Source organism: Branchiostoma belcheri, unplaced genomic scaffold (assembly GCF_001625305.1).
Source record: "Branchiostoma belcheri isolate BF01 breed outbred unplaced genomic scaffold, Haploidv18h27 scaffold37, whole genome shotgun sequence".
NCBI classification, from domain to species: Eukaryota; Metazoa; Chordata; class Leptocardii; order Amphioxiformes; family Branchiostomatidae; genus Branchiostoma; species Branchiostoma belcheri.
The window spans coordinates 2,145,843-2,165,075 of record NW_017803987.1 but is presented as its reverse complement, the minus strand read 5'-3'; the positions used below and the strand labels follow the sequence as shown (position 1 = coordinate 2,165,075).

The 19,233-nt window shown below is 41.1% G+C and overlaps 2 protein-coding genes across 3 annotated transcripts in view; one reads left to right on the top strand and one right to left on the bottom strand.

The window, feature by feature from the left end:
• The first annotated feature begins 9,695 nt into the window (after window positions 1-9,695).
• LOC109476358 (peroxisomal coenzyme A diphosphatase NUDT7-like) lies at window positions 9,696-12,247 on the top strand. 2 transcript variants are annotated; one of them, XM_019777290.1, is made up of 3 exons: window positions 9,696-9,792; window positions 10,697-10,910; window positions 11,435-12,246. In XM_019777290.1, the coding sequence occupies exons 2-3, from the start codon at window positions 10,715-10,717 to the stop codon at window positions 11,914-11,916; spliced, it is 678 nt and encodes a 225-aa protein (XP_019632849.1). In that variant the 5' UTR covers window positions 9,696-9,792; window positions 10,697-10,714; the 3' UTR covers window positions 11,917-12,246. The 2 variants fall into 2 exon arrangements, with proteins under 2 accessions (XP_019632849.1, XP_019632850.1); XM_019777291.1 differs by lacking the exon at window positions 9,696-9,792 and adding an exon at window positions 9,946-9,995 and having other exon boundaries at window positions 11,435-12,247.
• Window positions 12,248-13,218: 971 nt separating this feature from the next.
• LOC109476299 (circularly permutated Ras protein 1-like) overlaps window positions 13,219-19,233 on the bottom strand; it is a 14,206-nt gene continuing 8,191 nt past the window's right edge. Inside the window, exons 10-18 of the mRNA XM_019777213.1 lie at window positions 18,713-18,881; window positions 18,085-18,166; window positions 17,001-17,204; window positions 16,566-16,746; window positions 15,990-16,247; window positions 15,273-15,485; window positions 14,776-14,867; window positions 14,293-14,410; window positions 13,219-13,565 (exon numbers count right to left, since the gene is read on the bottom strand). Coding sequence (XP_019632772.1) covers window positions 13,383-13,565; window positions 14,293-14,410; window positions 14,776-14,867; window positions 15,273-15,485; window positions 15,990-16,247; window positions 16,566-16,746; window positions 17,001-17,204; window positions 18,085-18,166; window positions 18,713-18,881 — 1,500 coding nt within the window. The 3' untranslated portion in view covers window positions 13,219-13,382. The remainder of the gene's footprint in view (window positions 13,566-14,292; window positions 14,411-14,775; window positions 14,868-15,272; window positions 15,486-15,989; window positions 16,248-16,565; window positions 16,747-17,000; window positions 17,205-18,084; window positions 18,167-18,712; window positions 18,882-19,233) is intronic.

Genomic DNA, 19,233 nt, shown 5'->3' with positions numbered 1-19,233 from the left:
ACAGGTGAGACAATGCTTTACAACTTTATTTTTCTATGTGAATATATCTAAGCAAAGGGGTTGTATGATTGAAGATTTTATCTATTTTATCTTTGATGGTCACTCAATGTTGCCTGGAATTTTTGGGGGAGCATCACACTAATTATTCATTATTTCATTTAGGTGTGTCCTGATGTCCCTGTCCAGACGTCCCTGTCCTGAGTGGGAGAATCATGTGATGATGGACAACTTCTGTCCACACCAGACCAAATGATGTCTTGGCAAACCTGTTGACTTGAAGACACAGTGAAGAGTTTGTACAGGTGAAACAACGCTTTACAACTTAAAACCCTTTTCTGATTTGTTACAAACCCTGAGACATAACACACAACCAGTAATGTGTTTAAAAACACCTTTCTATAGCCAAACACTTTCTACATCTATTAAAGCATTTATGATTACCGGTATCTTTGATGGTTAGTCAGTGTTATCTAAGATGTTTTTGCATCATACTACAGTAATTATCCTTTCATCCTTAGTTTCTTGATGTTCCTGTGCTGACTGGGAGAAACCTGTGATGACGGCGGACTTCTGTGCAAACCAGACCAGATCAGGAGTTTGTACCTGTCCATGCAGGTGAGACAATACTTAAAAACTTGAATTTTCCTTTCCTCTTGGATGTATTACGAACTGTGGCACAACATTCTGCCAGTAACAGTTACTAAACACTTTTAAAAACCTAAATTTTTGTACATGATTGTATTCAAGCAACTTTTACAACTTACATGACTTATTCCTGTGCTCACATGTACTAGTATGTTAAGAACTCTAACATGTAAAATGCTACAAGTACATTGTAACATGTTTCAAAGCAGTTTTGTGGAGCCTAACTCCTTCAAAGTCTATTCAATCAATGGGATAGTTGAATTGCATGATGTTTTTCCATGACACTTATTATCCTTTCATATTGTTAGGTGTGTCCTGAGGGTCGGCTGTCTAGTCTGGGAGAAACCAGTTGACTTGAAGATGCAGAAGGAAATGAAGACAGCGGGCACAGTTGTGAGTATAGTTTATTTGCTCAGCAACACACCCATGCTAATACATAATCCACTTGTCCAGTCACTAAAGCTTGCACTGCTTTTAATTACACAGTATGTCACACCTTTCTAGACTCCTTTTCACATCTTCAAACAATTAGTCCTACAAAAGAGGTTATAGTGTCTCCAGTATATCCTCCTTGGTTCCACATTGCACTTTGTCATTTGAAATACAGTACGTCACACTATTATGGATTTCTTTTGCAGCGTGTTGGACCTTCATTCAGCTACAACTTAACTATGATGATCATCGTAAAATTGCATGTTATGTGATATACTAGTAAGGCCAATTGCTGTTGTCAGTACAGTGACTTTTGTCCCTCTGTCTTCAAGTTGTGGACCCGAAGACCGGATTGCAGCTGAGGAGGAAGAACCAGACTTTGTAGGCAGGGCTGCATGAAAGAAGATGGGGAGGTGTGAGTATAGTTTCTTTGTGAACACGAGACAACACTCCACATGCACACACTTGCACTCACATTTCTCTTTTCTGTTGCACTCACATTTCTCTTTTTTCATTTAACGTTTATTGCAGCCGGCGACTTCAATTTCATGTTAAGCAACAATGAAAAATTCTTAATATTGTGTAGTTGAATGCCAAATTGTCCCTAAATTGTTGCTTCAGACCTTTATACTTAAATTTTCCCGCCGAAAAACTTTGCATGTAAGCCGGCAGCATGAATTCCACGTTGTTATCCTCTTCATATTGTATGAATCCCAAATTGCCCCCAAAATTGTCACTTTGGACCTTTACACTTAAATTCTCTCGCCGAAAAACTTTGAATCTTTAAGCCGGCCGCATGAATTCCTTAGTCATCCTCTTCATATCGTATGCATCCCAAATTACCCCCAAAATTGTCGCTTTGGACCTTTACCCTTAAATTCTTCTGCCGAAAAACTTCGTATCTGAGCTCGCCGCATTAATCCTTAGTCATCCTCTTTGTATCGTATGAATGCCAAATTTCCCCCAAAATTGTCGCTTTGGACTTACATTCTCCCACCAAAAATCTTTGTATTACAGCCGGCTGCATTGTTGTCGTCACCCCCAAAATTGTCGCTTTAGACCTTTCTTTACACTTAAATTCTCCTGGCAAAAAACTGGTCTATCCTTGTATTAATTTCACACTAATTCCTTGTTCAGTCCATTTTCCCGCCAAAAAAAATTAATTGGCACCCTCACCTGGTTAATTAATTGGATTAAGTTTTCCCGCCAAAAAACTTATAGTAACTTAGTATATACACCACTCTAACCTTGAACTTGTGCACCCCCCTCCCCACTCTTCCTGCCCACCTCCCCACACCTACCTTTTCCCACAGTAGTTACACTGTTCCAACACTTCAGACTTCTTTGGACATGTCACTTCTCCAAACATGTAGTCACCACACTCTGCTACCCAAAGACTTACTTGATCGAGTGTAGTTTTTCAGTCACCTTAGACTTTAGAATGATCTCTTGCTCTCCTGGTCGGTCAATTGCACTGGTATACTGATGTTTCGAAGCATCAATGTCTCCCAAAAAGACATCCCCCGGGGAGTACACTTAGTGCATTGACCGACCAGGAGAGCAAGAGATCATTCTAAAGTCTTAGGTGACTGAAAAACTACACTCGATCAAGTAAGTCTTTGGGTAGCAGAGTGTGGTGACTACATGTTTGGAGAAGTGACATGTCCAAAGAAGTCTGAAGTGTTGGAACAGTGTAACTACTGTGGGAAAAGGTAGGTGTGGGGAGGTGGGCAGGAAGAGTGGGGAGGGTGGTGCACAAGTTCAAGGTTAGAGTGGTGTATATACTAAGTTTTTTGGCGGGAAATTTTAATCCAATTAATTAACCAGGTGAGGGTGCCAATTAGCTTTTTTTGGCGGGAAAATTTACATGAAAAAGAATCACCATGATATCAAAACCACCAAAATTTTGGGACAATTTAAACAAATCTGAAGCAAATTTGTGGGCAACTTGGCAAGAAGACAAATTTTGTAAGGCAATTTTTTGGCTGGAGAAATTAATGTTTGGGGAGGTTGTGTTTGGGAGTGTAAGGGTGCAAAGTGTTTGTTGGAAAAGTATGAGTGAACCCACATACAGAAAGAGAGGAATTGTGTTGAATTGCATGACAAGCCTTGTTATCACTTAACCAATACATGTAGCAATTCAACTCTCCTGTTCCAAAATCCAGGCCTAGTCTCAAGCTCATCAAATAAAGTCTGTCAGCGTTACATTACTGTCAAACTCTACATGATAATCAACACGAGACGAGCCCTGCATTTTGCAACAGGAGGTTAGAACTGCTAGCCTTGGTACCACCCTATTTGTATGCTGGGGCTCCCATTATACTCCCCAATAAATATTATAAAATGTATGGGAGCCCTGGCATACAAATAGGATGGTACCAAGGCTAGCAGTTCTAACCTCCTGTTGCAAAATGCAGGGCTCGTCTCGTGTTGATTATCTCGTAGAGTTTGACACTGTAATGTAACGCTGACAGACTTTATTTGATGAGCTTGAGACTAGGCCTGGATTTTGGAACAGGAGAGTTGAATTGCTACATGTATTTGTTAACAGTGATAACAAGTTATCTACATGACTTCAAAAGGAATCAGCAAAACAAAACTACACCCATTATTCCCTGTCATTGTTTAAGTTCTAAACTTCTTTCCTTGAAGATATTAAACTAGTACATAAATGTAGACTTAACTTCTGCAACTTGAATGCAGGCTACATTTTAACGGAGAAGCTTTTACAATGTGTTAACCTCTCACTGCAACAGTCTGTCTACAGTTATAATGGTTGTTACACTACCTAAAATTTCCACAACTTGCTACATTTCACTGCAACTGTTTTCCGTACTTCCAGTTGTACTACCCAAGAAATGACTCCAGTTGAATTTTAAGCCATTTTGAGAGTATAATGCTCTTAACTCTTTCTCATTCAAATGTGAAAAATGCTGTCACCACTCATAAGACTAGTAGATATGAGCTAAATCACGAATCTACCATTATCATTGCTTTCTTCAATTTTCTACCCTGCTTACAATATGTTTCACGAAAAATGTAACACACTGGGTTTGGTTGATGACTTGGAAGAAATTATAGCTGCATGTTTTGAGAGCTCTGTAACTGTTACCGCTCAAGTAAGCTGGTCATAAAGTTTAGATGGAGCCGCATATAAGACAAGAAATTGTCGTTTTGACATTTTGCAAGTTTTCTGGATTTCTAAGGTAAATAAACAATAAGGAAAACAAATGAGTGTTTGTCGTCATTTTATAGCCACCCTTGCTGAACAAAATATTTTAGAGTGACTCAGTCATGACTGTAGTAACCTTATGTTTACTAAGTGTTGCTCAGTTTTTAAATGTCCGTACTTACAACAACTTGGGGTTGGGTGAAAGAAAAAATCTAGTGCAAACAAGAAACCCTGATAAAAAAGTCTTAAAACACGCCAAAAAAACATTACCTTCTTGACGAAGGTAACCCCAAACCCAACCTCTGCTTGGAGAGTACCCTTGCTCCAAAAAGATAAACTTCAAATTAAAAACTGTAGATCTTTTTGGAGAAAAATAGCCAAAGTAAGATGTTAATTTAAAAATAGAAAAAAAATGTTTTGGAATGTAATCTCTTGCAGAGACCATAAAGTGTAGGGGAAGGAGATCCACCTCACCATCACGGCCGTACCTGCTGGACACTGGACTTTCCTCAACCCTCACTGGATCACTGTCTACAATTTTGTTTATTTTATACTACCTAATAGCTACATTTAGAATCAAAGGTAAGTTAACTGTATTTTATCTCTGATCTAAAAAAACAGAATATACTTTTATTTTGCTGATTCCTTAACTCAATTCCTCCCTTTCAAACATCACACACAGCTTACCTGTAGTACATTCACTCTACTGAAAGAAAGCACAACATTGCCTTTTTACATATTCTGTAAAGAAATAGGACATGTTTCCAGCAATCATTATGTGACCAAAGTATTTTCCCTGAAATCCACTTCATCATGGACAAAATTGTATTTGAATGATATTGATATAACATGCAGTAATTACATACTCCAGTTGTTTCGAAATAATACATTGTGGAACGCCTACATTTACGATTGTGTTTCAACTATCCTTAAACACATTGCAGAACAATAGACAATGTATAGAATTTCAGGTAAATCAGGGTCGGACTTTAGATTCATATGCTTTTTGCAAAGTCAAAATTGTGAGTATATTGCATGATTACCAAATCACATGTTATCTTACACGTTTTCTTAAACTTTTACAGATTTAAAACTTAAAATGTTACAGTTTAAACCTAAAGGGCAATTTCAGGTAGAACTTCAAATAATTTTATGAACCACAACAACTTTTGAATTTACATTCTGGATTTTCCATATAGTTTACATACAAGAAATTTCTGACTTTGCATTTTATACTGTCATATGTTCCACATCACTTGTTATTTTAGCAATAATTAAACAATACTGAGAGCTACCAAGAAAGAGCCAACACTTTACATGCATCTCTCCACCAGTGAACATGAACAGCTAAAAATGATCATGAAAATGTCTCAGTTTTTATTTCTTTCCATTTTTGGGTGCTACACAATATCCATCCCTTAACAATTTTTTACATTGCTTTTCTGATTGTTTATATCATGTTTTCTTCACATGAAGGACAACTTTTATTTCAGAAATGGTTTATGAAAAGAAGGAATTTGATGTGGATCATGATGAAGAGGATATCAGGGAAAACAGACTTTGATCACAAATGCATCTGAAAACATATCCCATTGCTATACAGAATGAAACAACAGACAATATTGAAAGTGCTCTCCTCAATAGGAAAATGTACTGTGTTCTCCGGCATATCGACAAAATGTTAGTCACAACCTTAACCTAGATATTAGTATAAGAAATGTGAACTCTTTCAGAAATGACAACAAGTATAGAAGGGAGGGCCAGTTTCAACAATACAGGTGTTTTAAACTAGAAATTCAGAGGATCACAAACATGCCCTTTCCCGACATCTTTCATTGTCATTTCTGAGGGTCTGCATGGGAGGTCCTGATCACGCTTTACGCTAAATTCTGGAAGGCAGTGACCGCGATTTACTCTTAATTCGTGCAGATTATATGTGATGTTAAATCCGAGTTTTTCGACCACCAATTATGCAAATTCAAATGGCAGCGCACCAAATTCTGCAAAGCAGCATCCCATATTGCACGTCACTTGTACAAGCTCGATTTTTTAATGCAGATTTTTTACGTTTAAATGGTAAACGAACGCCGGGGCTTCATATTATGCAAACCTAAAATGACCTGCGCATTGCGGCATGCAGACCCCATTTTGAAAGAGTTCTATATATAAAAGGAAACTCACTGTCAAGTCCGATGTTCTCTTGTCTCGTAGCTGGTGACAGGTCCCTCAAAAACACAGGTATATCCTCCTGGAATACACAGGAAAACAGATCCTCCTGGAATGTGATCCGGTGCACAGGTCCAGCAGGAACAGACAGGTCCTCCAGGACAGGTACACAGGATAGCTGACAGGTCCCACAGCACACACAGGAGCATGGACAGGTCCCACATGGTCAGGGATACAGCATCAGCTTCCCAAACCTAGGGTGTAAAAGAAATACACATTCAGAAAAATCACAGGCCAAATGGATATGCATCAACAATATTCATAGACATAGAGCATGCACTTCCTAACATAGGATCTCCAGGAATGTGGACAGGAACACAGGATAGCTGACAGGTCCCACAGCACACACAGGAGCATGGACAGGTCCCACATGGTCAGGTATACAGCATCAGCTTCCCAAACCTAGAGTGTAAAAGAAATACACATTCAGAAAAATCACAAAGCAACAATTTTGGGGCAATTTGACCTTCAACTACACGAAACGAACCATTTTTCCGTGACGCTTAACGTAGTGAATTTCCTGGTCCCAACTTTTTTGGGCAGGGAAATTTTAAGTGTTAGGGTCCAAACTGACGCTAATCGGAATGAATTCAGGATAACAAATAATGTGGAATTGATGTGGCCAATAGTACATTTTTGCGACAATACTTAACGGTGAACAGCTTCTCATGAAAAAGGCATCCAGACCCTCAGAGTAGAGTGACTGAGAGAAATGCGAGTGTGTGCACCTGAAGGCATGTGGAGTGTTAACAAAGAAACCATACTCACACCTCCCCATCTTCTTTCATGTAGCCCTGCCTACAAAAGTCTGGTTCTTCCTCCTGCTGCAGTCCAGTCTCCGGGTCCGCATCTTGAAGACAGAGAAACAAAAGTCACTGTATTGAAACGATGTTCTCTTGTCTCGTAGATAGGTGACAGGTCCCTCAGGAACACACACAGGCAAATCCTTCTGGAACACAGGTACACAGGATAGCAGATTCTCCAGGAATATAGACAGGAATACAGACAGGTCCCACAGCACACACAGGAACATGGTCAGGTAGTCTCAGCTTCCCATAAGCTACAAATTTAGAAAAATGTCAAGCCAAATTTACACACACAAAGTACACAGCTGCAATGTTCACATTATTCACATATGCATGACATCATAATAATCACAACATTTGTTACAAAACCTGCTTTGATTGGGGGAAGAGCACAATAAACATTGTTAGTGAGGCAAAAGAAGAGCACAGCCAAAAGACAACAGAGTATTCTGATGAAAAGTCCGAACAACGATCACAAGAAAATATATCTCACACAAGATATCACAATACATTTGTTCTAAAATCTGTATTGGTTGGGAGAAGAACACGTGGGACATTGTTAATGTCAGACAAAAAAAGAGAACAGCCAACAGTGAACAGACATGTACAATATCATAAACAAATAACAATCACACTAGATATCACAATCCAAATAACAACATAATATGCATCTCATGTTGACATTCATCAAATTACAACTAGATACAAAAACATCAGAGCCAACGACAACACAAATGGAAATGCATTTCAAATATCAGTTCATGAAAATTGACAAGCTTGTGCACCTATTCCCAAAAATGAATTTCGAGCCCTGTCCAAGGTTTACACGACAGATATAACGTTAAACATTTTCATTTCAGATTTTGCCAAAGTCAAGTTCGAGAGTCTTTTTTTTACCGCTCAACAACTGGTTAACATGCATAGAAAAGTCCTGAACTGTTCTAGACCAATTAAACACCGCTTCTCTTACAGGCAACCTTATGGTGGATTCCTGGTGTCTTTTCTGCCTACAAATTTGCCTTCCTGAACACTATGTGACGTACATCATTACCCTGGATATGGTCTTTGATACTTAAACAACTCTGTTACCGCCCCCCTCCCCACTCAAACTTACCGGTCGTCTGTCTCCCCTCCTTCCAAATCTATCACCTTGTCCATGTCATCCTCTACACAAACGGTACTATCGTGTCCCCTCTGTATGCTATCGGCCTCGTAACACTTTTGTTTTACATTGAAACGTATAGAATTTGACCAAAACACGATCGAAGGACAACAACAAACCACGTTTCAAGCAAAGCTGTTCAGGTCAGGGGTCACATAGAAGCGCCCCTCAGCGGATTATTTACAAAGTGCACCTCTTAAGATTGGTGTAGTTTTTCTTTTCCAGATCATTAATTTCACCCTCATTGAATACTATTTGGTTGACCTATGCTCAAAGAACTGGTGTGGGTACGGTGTAAAATGCGTAAACATTTGAATATGAAAGTGCCTTTTTATCTGACCACGCAAAAGCGCCCCCATCGGTTACTTAACTTACTGCAGCGTTAACTCGTGGGGACAGTTGCCGCAACTTATTTTCAAAATTCTGTCTTTTGGCTTCATTCACCTCAGAGGAGATTTACCCACAATAGTCCAGAGAGTATCTACGACAATTTAAAGCACAACTTACCACCAAAGCGGACGTGGCGCGTCTTCCTGGGCGGAATTTTTACCCAGCTCGTTCTTTCCTTCCATGCACGCTCGCCATCTTGGAATGGCGTGTTTCACGCACGTGTCATGCCACCTGTAAATCATGAGCAAAATTTGCACTCGATAATCAAGTTAACATATAAGATAAATGACAGGCCAATAGGAAATCACCACACATGCAGGCCAGAAAAATACGATGTCTTAATTATGGCTTTAATCTTACGAATTCGAAATTCTCAATTTTTCTATCCTCTAGGAAAACACATGTTAGTAATTTTCCTATAACGTTAAATGATTTTTTTACCCATTTATCTTCTGATTGCGATAAGAACATTTTCTAGCTATTATTGCGACTAGGGATTCCAATACGTAAAAAATAACTCGGTACAACAAGAGGTTGGGTTGGGTGAGAAAAAAAAAATTCAGTGCAAAAGAGAAACCCCGATAAAGAAAGCCTAAAAACACGCCAAAACAAACCCAAACCTCTGCTTGGAGAGGAGAGTATGCCACCGCATCATAATGCAATTCTCTGAGTAATCTTCACCGAAAAGAAGTCAATTAGAATTTTTTATTTCATAGATTTACTTTAATAATTTTTCCTTGTGAATGTGCTTTTTATTGTTCGTTCAAAACAGCGTTTTTTTAAATCCATATTCTTCAGTTAGGTGTGAGTCAGTGAGCATAGTGCGTTCGTTGACCGCATCTTGACCCTGCTACAGCGACACCTAGCGGAAAGCTATCTAACTACCTCGAGAAAAGGGCGTTACTTGGCTACGCGTCTGAAGGCGAATTTCGATGGCTGTTTCCTTGTCTTATCCTAAGGTAATGTGGGCCTAGACCGTTTTCAATGCCCTTTTGTGTCATTGGAGTCTACAGTTACGTCCCAGTAAGTTTATTTTACTGCTGCCATACCTCAGTTACCTCGGTCAACTGTACTTCGAACTTTGCCCCCCTCCCCATAACTTTTCCATCGCACCGGTTTTGAGCCAAGACCTCAAATCCTTGAGCTGCCACATACTTGAGAGGTCAGGGTTAGAGTTAGCGTCTTGAAAAAGGCTTATGGTTAGGATTAGGGTTGGTATTAGAGTTAAGGTATTAGGGTTAGGGTTGAGATCATTGTTCAGGGCTAGGGTAGGGTTAGAGTTAGGTCTCCCACATCACGACTAAACCCCTCCCATCCCTTGTCTCAGGTATATTTGAAACCCCCAAGTAGAGTCAGAGTATTGTGCAGTTGGCAGGATCATGTATATGGCTTGACACCGGTATACTAAGTGCCCAGGCACTGACCTCTAGTGATTCCAAACATGCATCATACAATATATGGTCTATTGTTGTCGTTGTGTCAACAAGATGTTGTTGTCAAAAGTGGTGTTTTGTCCAAAGGTAACTGGTAATGGCAATTGAGCATTTTAAAGCTGGGGTAGCCAGCCATTAATATTATGGCTTCCCTAGCTGTAGGAATGTGGCCAATCCCCAGCTACGACTTCTATATAGTCACTGCACTTGTTTTTGTTCTTGTTTGTTTTTTACCACCACCATCGGTCATGCTGGGGAAGGACCACTCCCCTAAGCACTACTAGGCCCCATTAGGGGTGTTGCTTAATATCGTGTAGAAGTAGAAGTACTTCGATTCATCCTCAAATCTTCTGAATTCGACATCCCTGGAGCGGCACCCAGCCAGTACTCCCAGGGCTGATATTTACCAGAGGTTTTCTGTCTGTTACAGTGAAAACTTGTATCCAGCATGGTACCTACTAAGGACTTAGTGAGGACCAGGCTTCAGCGGTACCACACCAACAATGATGACATGTACCGTGATCACCCCCTCGGTACCGCAGCAGTACTGGTACCACTGTTGTACAAGGATGGCGCCCTGCACGTACTGCTCACTGTGAGGTCACGAGAGGTCAGGTCACATAAAGGAGAGGTGTGCTTCCCAGGTGGGTTACCATGGCAACTGGACTGTTCCATTTGGTTAGGTTTACAGGGGGAGACTTCTGTTCTTTCTTAGTCAAATGTGAAGGAACTGGAAAAAATTTCTTTTTCCCAGTCCCTTCACATGTGATTATTTAGTGTCGACTTGTTCTGACGCTGAAGAAGAGTGGTGGATCTCACTCGAAAGTCCACAAGTTATCTCCGTAGTTTATCCAGTAGTAGTCTTAATTTGTCTTTGAATATTGTTTACCAGAATGTCTAACCTTCATCAACGTATAACATGTACTGTATAATATGTATGCTAATATGATGAGCATGTCAGCAGAATGTACTGCACTTGCGCCAAACCAGTAATGTATTATGCATAGCACTTTGGCAGAACATTGCACATAAGGTAGCTGACATTGTACTTATTCTCTTTAATATCGTGCACCCAAACAAAATTTTTGTGCACCCAATTTTTTAGGTTGGGTGCACCGGGTGCACCTATTCCCAAAAATGAATTTTGAGCCCTTTTTACCTTCCCCAGGTGGTAAGACAGACCCTGAAGACAAAGACTCGATCCACACGGCCCTGAGAGAAGCAGAAGAAGAAATCAAACTTCACCCAGAAGACGTCGACGTCTTGTCCCAGACAGTTCCTGTCCCCGCCAGAGACGGAATCCTCGTAACACCGGTCGTGGGTTTTATTCCCGATACTTTCCAACCGACTCCGAACAACGAGGTGGCGGATGTCTTCACTATGCCGCTAGAGAACTTTCTCCTGTCACAAGGACACAGTTCTAGAGACATTACGTGGAAAGGAAACTCTGCACAGGTTCATTACTTCCAGTATAAAGAAAAGGACAAGACTTACATCACATTTGGTCTGACAGCGCATATAGCCATGATAGTTGCTGCTCAGATCTATGAAAGGACTCCAGAATTTGATCCTAATAATAGCATTGCTTTATACATAGAAAATTTGCGTGACGCTCGGAGCAGGACCTTTTCGAACAGTAGCAAAATGTGAATGTTGATGATACAAACATACTTTTAATGAACAGTGCCGTAACTATAATATTACTGGAAAAGTCAGTTTGTGAGAATGTAGTAATAGGAGATTTTGTCAGCATATTTACATATATATTTGTGTGTATGTATTTATGTATTGTGTATAATTTGAATGTATATATTGCCTAATGTATAAATACAGGTACAAATGCATGTACAAATCATAGGATTTGACATATTTGACATTATAAGAAATGCGTACAACAAATTTAGCAACATATTTTCTGAGAGCTGGAACTTTCAAAACATTATGAACAATTATTCATAATATATGTTACAATATTTGTTTATTTGTTTATCAGGATTTTCCACAAAGTGAAAGGGGAGGCAAAACAGGTGCATACGCACCTTTACAAGTTGCCCTCCCCCATACAAAAACACAATTTACATAGTCAAAGACAGCATTATATAAAATACACAAAACAGGAATTAAAGGATGAATCAAATATATCTAGTAATAAGTAGTATAAATCGTGTTGACTTAGTAAGGTCTTGAGGCAATGCAAGAACTACAGCCATAAGAAGTGGTCCAAGTACATGGGAGGTCAAAACTGTAGTGTGTGTTGGATCTGTTGTAAGACGTCACTGACTTCATTTTATGGATGACATCCGTGCGCGCATTGACTTTTGCCTGTTCTCCAAAAAATAAAAAAGATCATGTCCTCCGAGACTCTGGCTTGGCTGTAGTCCTGGGTAGTCCATGGTATTACTATTAGCGACAATATGGAGGTGGTAACAATGGAGGATGGCTCCTAGGCTGCCGAAGCTCCACTAAATGTTGCTGTGTGATTTTGTCAAAAATTAAACCTTGTCTTCTCTCTTACAGGACTACCTTGAGATTTTACTTACAAAAAGATTTTACAACAAACAGTTGCCAGTTACTGTTATCAGTGTAAAGTTAGTTGTAACTAGAAAGGTGACAAACCAATAATTCATGCCTATTTGCATACGTCCTTACTGTATAACACTTACTTAAGTTACTATATAGATAAACGTCTACTAAATATTTACTTATTTAGTAATTATTTAGGAGGAAAAATTTTAACTTATAAACCGGTTCACTGTTACTAATTCTCATACACATTAAATGATTGTGTGTCAAATTTGAAGGCCTCTGAAACCAAGTTAAATTTAAAGCTCTTTGCGTTTGGACATGTAAGCATGCTTTAGCCATACATGAACTGCCTACAATTAAAGGGCTTCATCTTATACTTCGAAGGGGGCCCGCATACCCTTTTCCGTAGAGCGTAATCGGCTGTTTTAATTCTACGTAATGCGTTGTAGCCACTTGGAACTTATCGTAAAGCGTAATCGAGAGGTTTCCTTAATTCAGCGTAATACGTAGCCAGCTCTCAAAATTGAGCGTAGAGCGTTGTCGGGACCCCCCATGCAGGCCCCCAAACACTGAACCGTCTTATTCCATGCCTACTCCTCTTCCTCAGGTTGGTACTCGTAATCGTAGTACTGCTGGTTGAGTTTCCTGTCCGTGATACGGCCCTTCACGGCTTTTCCTTTCTTTTTGCCACCCAGGAACTGGTCCACGCTGGCGTGCTTCTTCTTGTAAAGGTTCTTGAACCTCTGATCCGCACTTGCTCCAGTCTGGGGACCCTGAAACATAGCAGCTAGGTTTTACCTAAGGTTTTCATCTCCATTTTTTCTTCACAATGTCAGTCTTCTTAATATAGTGCCTTCTCAATTTGCGAATTTTTTAAAATCATTTTTAAAAAAAATCTATGTCAGCTCTCTCTCAGCATTAGCAGCCGGACTGCCTACTATATAGACAGAACGCTGTCAGAGGTTTGCGCTTAGGAAAGAATTAACTTCACGTTTGAATCTTTGTCTTTCCCTGATCTTAGCAATTTCCTCCGGAAGACTGTTCCAAAGTTTTCTTGTTAATTTCTTTTAATGCTTGACAAATATTGAGGGAATAAACTGGATATTTATTCAGGGATATTTTAGTTAAGGATAATATTTATTTGTTAAGACAGTATGCTCGAAATTTATCGAGATTGCTTACAACAAATAAGTTGAAATTTGCAGTTTTTCTTGTTTCATGATTTTTATGCAATGTACCTTAAACATTCTTTTTTTGACATACAGTGTAACATTCTTTTAAATTTGTGCAAGCAAGCTTATGTGCCGTAGCTCACAATATTGACCTTTTACCTTACGTCACCAAATTAAAGATATTTTTCTGCTCCTAACACGTATATAAGACGGGGTTAGTCCTGACTGTTGAAATCAAGGAACAGATGAGTTGAGGTGACATGGGCAGGGTTCGAACGCACTACCGACCGCGCCACACAACCCCACAATGAGTTGAGGTGACACATACCGTTCTCTCCTCGCTCAGCTCCTGTGCCAGTTCCCGGTTTTCCTCCAGAAAGATGTAGTGTTCCTCCTTCTGATCTGCACCAACACTTCCCCTCGCTAGGAGGCGCTCCACGTTCTGACTGTGGAACAAATCAAAATCCTCCATTTTGTTGCAACAATTGCATAATACACATGATACATATAACATATTTGCTCCACACACTTTTGTGGAACTGTCGCAAGGGTCTGTGCGGCTGCCATTCGGCGCCACCAGGTGACCTCAATACGACTTTCCCAAACTTAAATTAGGTACCTATTCACACCTGGGTGGAGTGAGAAAAGTCATGTAAAGTGCCTTTCCTAAGGGCACAACGTCGGGGTGCATGTCCCGGGTACAACTCGGGATCGAACCCAGGTCTCACCGTTTCATAGTCGAACACTCTACCACTACGCCATCCGACACCACTACTTTTCCATCTGACTAACTACAGACAGTAGAACTCACAGATGTGCCTTCGCGTGGTCGTTTTTCCCTCCCTCAGCAAGAGCAGAAGTTTTCTGGACAGCAGCAAGACCAGTCACTGCGACGTTCAGATTCTGAAAAGATGTATACATTCATAACATTACCTGATGACTATACTATACTTTCCCAAACCATTATCATTATTAAAAGGTAACTAGAAAGGCAACATTCTCATAGCAAATGCATAATGTTTACCTTCGCATACCTTACTCAAACACATTTATATATGGTCAGACATGAGTCTAAATCCCTCCTGCTATAAAATTACAACATGATTTAACCAAGCACCAGTTACCATGGTGGCAGACGTCTGGTTCAGGTCATTGACCTTACTGGTTTGGTGCTACTACCTCTAATACCACCGGTATGCTTACATACTGTTACTACTCCTTCTATTTTTTGATAACTACCTTAACTACAATAACTACCTTAAAGTTTCTTTGCCACCCGGAGTCTGAGACACTGCAATGTACACTCACCTTCTCCATGTCCTCTCTGTTTTGCGTTGCCTTGGTTTCCATGGTGATGACCCTAAGACACTTGGCACCATCTTTACGAGTGAAGTAAATCTGCGCCTGCGCCGGGAAAGTGGCCATGTTCACGTCAATGTTGGATGACCTCTGGCGGATGCTGAAGGTCATGTCAGTCGATTTAGTGGCGTTTCCTACGTCCACTTCAATCCGATGAGACACCTGACGTGGTGAAAATTTCGTTAAGTTATAATATGTGTGTGATTCTCTGTGTGTGTGTGTGACTATGGGTATGTGTGTGTGATGACTGCGTGTGTGTGCGTGTGACTGTGTGTGTGTGACTGTGTGTGTGTGTGTGACTGTGTGTGTGTGTGTGTGTGACTGTGTGTGATGTGTGTGTGACTGTGTGTGTGTGTGGTGACTGTGTGTGACTGTGTGTGTGTGTGACTGTGTGCGTGTGTGACTGTGTATGTGTGATGACTGCGTGTGTGTGCGTGTGTGACTGTGTGTGTGTGTGTGTGTGTGTGTGTGCGTGTGACTCTGTGTGTGTGTGTGTGTGTGCGTGTGACTGCGTGTGTGTGGATGTGTGGATGGATGGATGACTTCCACACACTTGTTACTGACATTTTAAGTATGTGTTCAGACAAGAAATATTTTTGGTAAGTGCAATTTTGTAAGTACACAAAAATACAACCTCCTTCACGGAGTAATAAAATCCGTGCGTACCTCGCCATCCCGCCTCTCCTGGTCGTTCCTGTCCACCACCAGTGCGGGGTGGACCATGAGGGTAACCCGCACGTCGGTGGCCACCAGGTTGTTCTGTGCGATCTGCCTGATCTGACGCACCAGCTCCAACGGGTGCAGTACATTCACCGTGCCGCCAGAGGTCGCCGCTGCAGCGCTGACCTGCTCCAGCGCGACGTTCTCGCCCTCGATGCCGATGATGGAGATGACGATCTGGTGGCTTCTGGCAAAGTCTCCGATCTGAGTCAACATGAAAACGTGAGTTTACTCAGGGAAGCATAAAAAAACCAAGAGTTGCTAAGATAACGTATTTAAGTAACAAATACTCTTGAAAAAACACCCTCCTTGCTAAGGCAAGTTGCCTTCGCTGAATGTTGCCTTCTACTTGTATTATCTTGGCATTGATGAAAATGATCAGAACAGTACCAAACAAGTAGCAACTTGCTACTTGTTTGGACTGTTCTGATCATTTTCATCAATTTTCTATACAAGACGTGAGTCTTTTTAGTTCAGCAATTCCCAGCAATTATATTCAAATATGATTTTCTTATTTTGTACCTTCTTGTAAAAGCCGGGATCCTTTTTGACGTCCCCGACTCCGACGTTCGCGGCGCCGTCCGTACAGAGGATGATTTCTGACCGCGGCTTGTCGGCCACCACGCCCGCACACACCGCCAGGGCGGGCCCCAGGGCCGTGGTACCTCCTGCACTCAGCCCGGACACCTTCTCCTTTAATGTGCTGTGGAATCAAAATAAAGACAAAGAAAATGCATAATGCTAAGTAATACCTTTGCATATGGTCTGCTCTGTTATTTCTTACTCAAACACATTCATATATATGGTGAAAGGAGTCTAAATCCCTCCTGCTATAAAATTGCAACATGATGTAACCCAACACCATGGTGACAGACGTCTGGTCCATGTCATTGACCTTATTGGTTTGGAGAAGAAGAAGAAGAGGGTAATATATATATAATTTCAAACACTACTCACCCCAGCGAATCTTTGATCGGCTGCAGTTCAAACTTTTCCGCTAGGTCGCGCCCGGTGCTGATGAGGCCGTCGTAGCTGTTGAGCGTGTCACCGGTGACGTCAGTTGGTGGGTACCGCCCATCTCCAAACAGCTGGACATGGCTTTGGAACGTTGCTATGGCAACCTGTCTGTCGGGGGTGTCCAACTCCAGCCTTTCTAGGTGCCTGTACGTTTATCATGATACAATGTTGTTGTATTATCATAAGCGGAACTACTGCTCTTTTTTCATACTAAACATATCCATGTATATGGTTGCTACGATTTGCTACATAATAGAATCCAACACCAAAGGTGTCTGCTACAGCATCAGTTGCCATGATGACAGACACCTGGAGCCATGGTGACAGCCCCCTCCGACTTGCTACATAATATAATTCAACACCACAGGGTGTCTGCTACAGCATCAGATACCATGGTGACAGCCGTCTGGTCTCGGAAGGTAAGCATATTTAAGAAGCCCCCCAAATTCCTAGCCTGGGTACCATCCCCAGTAGTATATTCGCAAACCAGTTATAGAGTTTGCGAATATACTACTGGGGATGGTACCCAGGCTACCAAATTCCACCCCTTAAGCCTGTTTTTGACTGTTTAAAGTAGCCTGGTTACTAAGCCTATTTTAGCTGCCTAGTTTTTCAGAGAGGATAGAAGCTAAAATAGGTTTGGTAACCAGACATGTTTAAGAAGTTAGTTACCCTCTATATGAATTTTTGAATGAACTTTATTGCTCGACAGTTGTACATGGTACAATGTATCAGGCATCAATAACACTGTGATCAATACAATCAAGTTTATTCTAAGAGAAACTACAACTACTACAAGTATTACTAAAGGAATATGAACGTAAACGGCGTATGACATGATGTGAGTTAGGCGTTGCTATCAGTTATAATACTTTCTCTCTTTTGTAATGCACTTCATATATATTGGCCTATATAAGTACGTTAAGATATTGAGTCGGGGCATGATATAAGTAGATTGAAAATGTCTATGTTTGTCTTTGGGAGAGGTTTACCAGTTTTAAATATAAAGTAGCTGAACTCTTACCTTGCAATGGCCGCTGTCATACACTCCAGCCTCGACACGTACTCTTTCCCAGCCTTCTTATCTCTCATGGCCTTCCACTCGGCTGAAACATAAAACGACAGTCACACGGATGTTTTTGACTAGTTAGAAATATATACATCTAGATCTTTAACATCTTGACATAACACGTAACTATCACAATTTAAAGGTATCTCATTACCATTATTTATCACTTTTATCATTATTGTCATAATTATAAGCATTATCACATTTCTTGTTTTTCCTGATTTCCTTGGTCAAAGGTACACAAACTTAGGGCATTTTGAAATGACTACAATAGAACACAGAACAAATAAATTTAACACTATAACATGATTAGCTTGGTATCCAGTCTATCGTGGTTGGGGCAGGCTGTCTTCGGGGCTCTAATAGTTTTCCCCCGCCCAGTACAACAGGCCGCCCGGTAGGCGTGTTACGCTAATAGAGTTTGGCACGCCGGCCCGGGGAGTTGATTTGACCCACCACGATCGTGGAAAACCTACCGGGGGAACCTAGCTCAGGCGGGCGGGGAAGAGCCCCTGCAGCCCCGAAGAAAACCTGCCAAACCACGATAGACTGGATACAAAGAAAGTTAAATGATTTGGCAGACCTTGTAGTTGCGGGACCTTGGTGGTGACGCCCATAGACCCGCTGACGTCCACACACAGGACCACCACGCCCCGGGACTCCGGACTCACGCCCGCTCCCTCCCCGTCTGCGCCGCCTGGCGGGATGTCCGCGGGGGCCAGGACGTACTCCACCGTACCTTCAGCCGGAATCTACGGTAGGTGTGGCATGGATGGATAATGAATAAATAATAAATGAATAAACAAGGGAAATCGTAGATTTCAAACCTCCGGGTTTTTTTTCTATTGGTTTAGGTTATTTGTTTGTGTGTAGTACGAAAGTTATGTGCGTAATATGTTTGTATGCCGGTTTGATGGCTACTGACGGTTGGTTCGGTATGGACTGTTGATTAACGCAGTGTTCGAAATACTTTTTTGAGCAAAGTAGCACAGTGTGCTACCTATAGGGCAAAAACTAGGTAGCGCAGCAGAATTTTAGGTAGCGCCACGCCCCCCCCCCCCATTTGTCAAATCTATGCACGTGTCGCAATACTATATTTCTTCC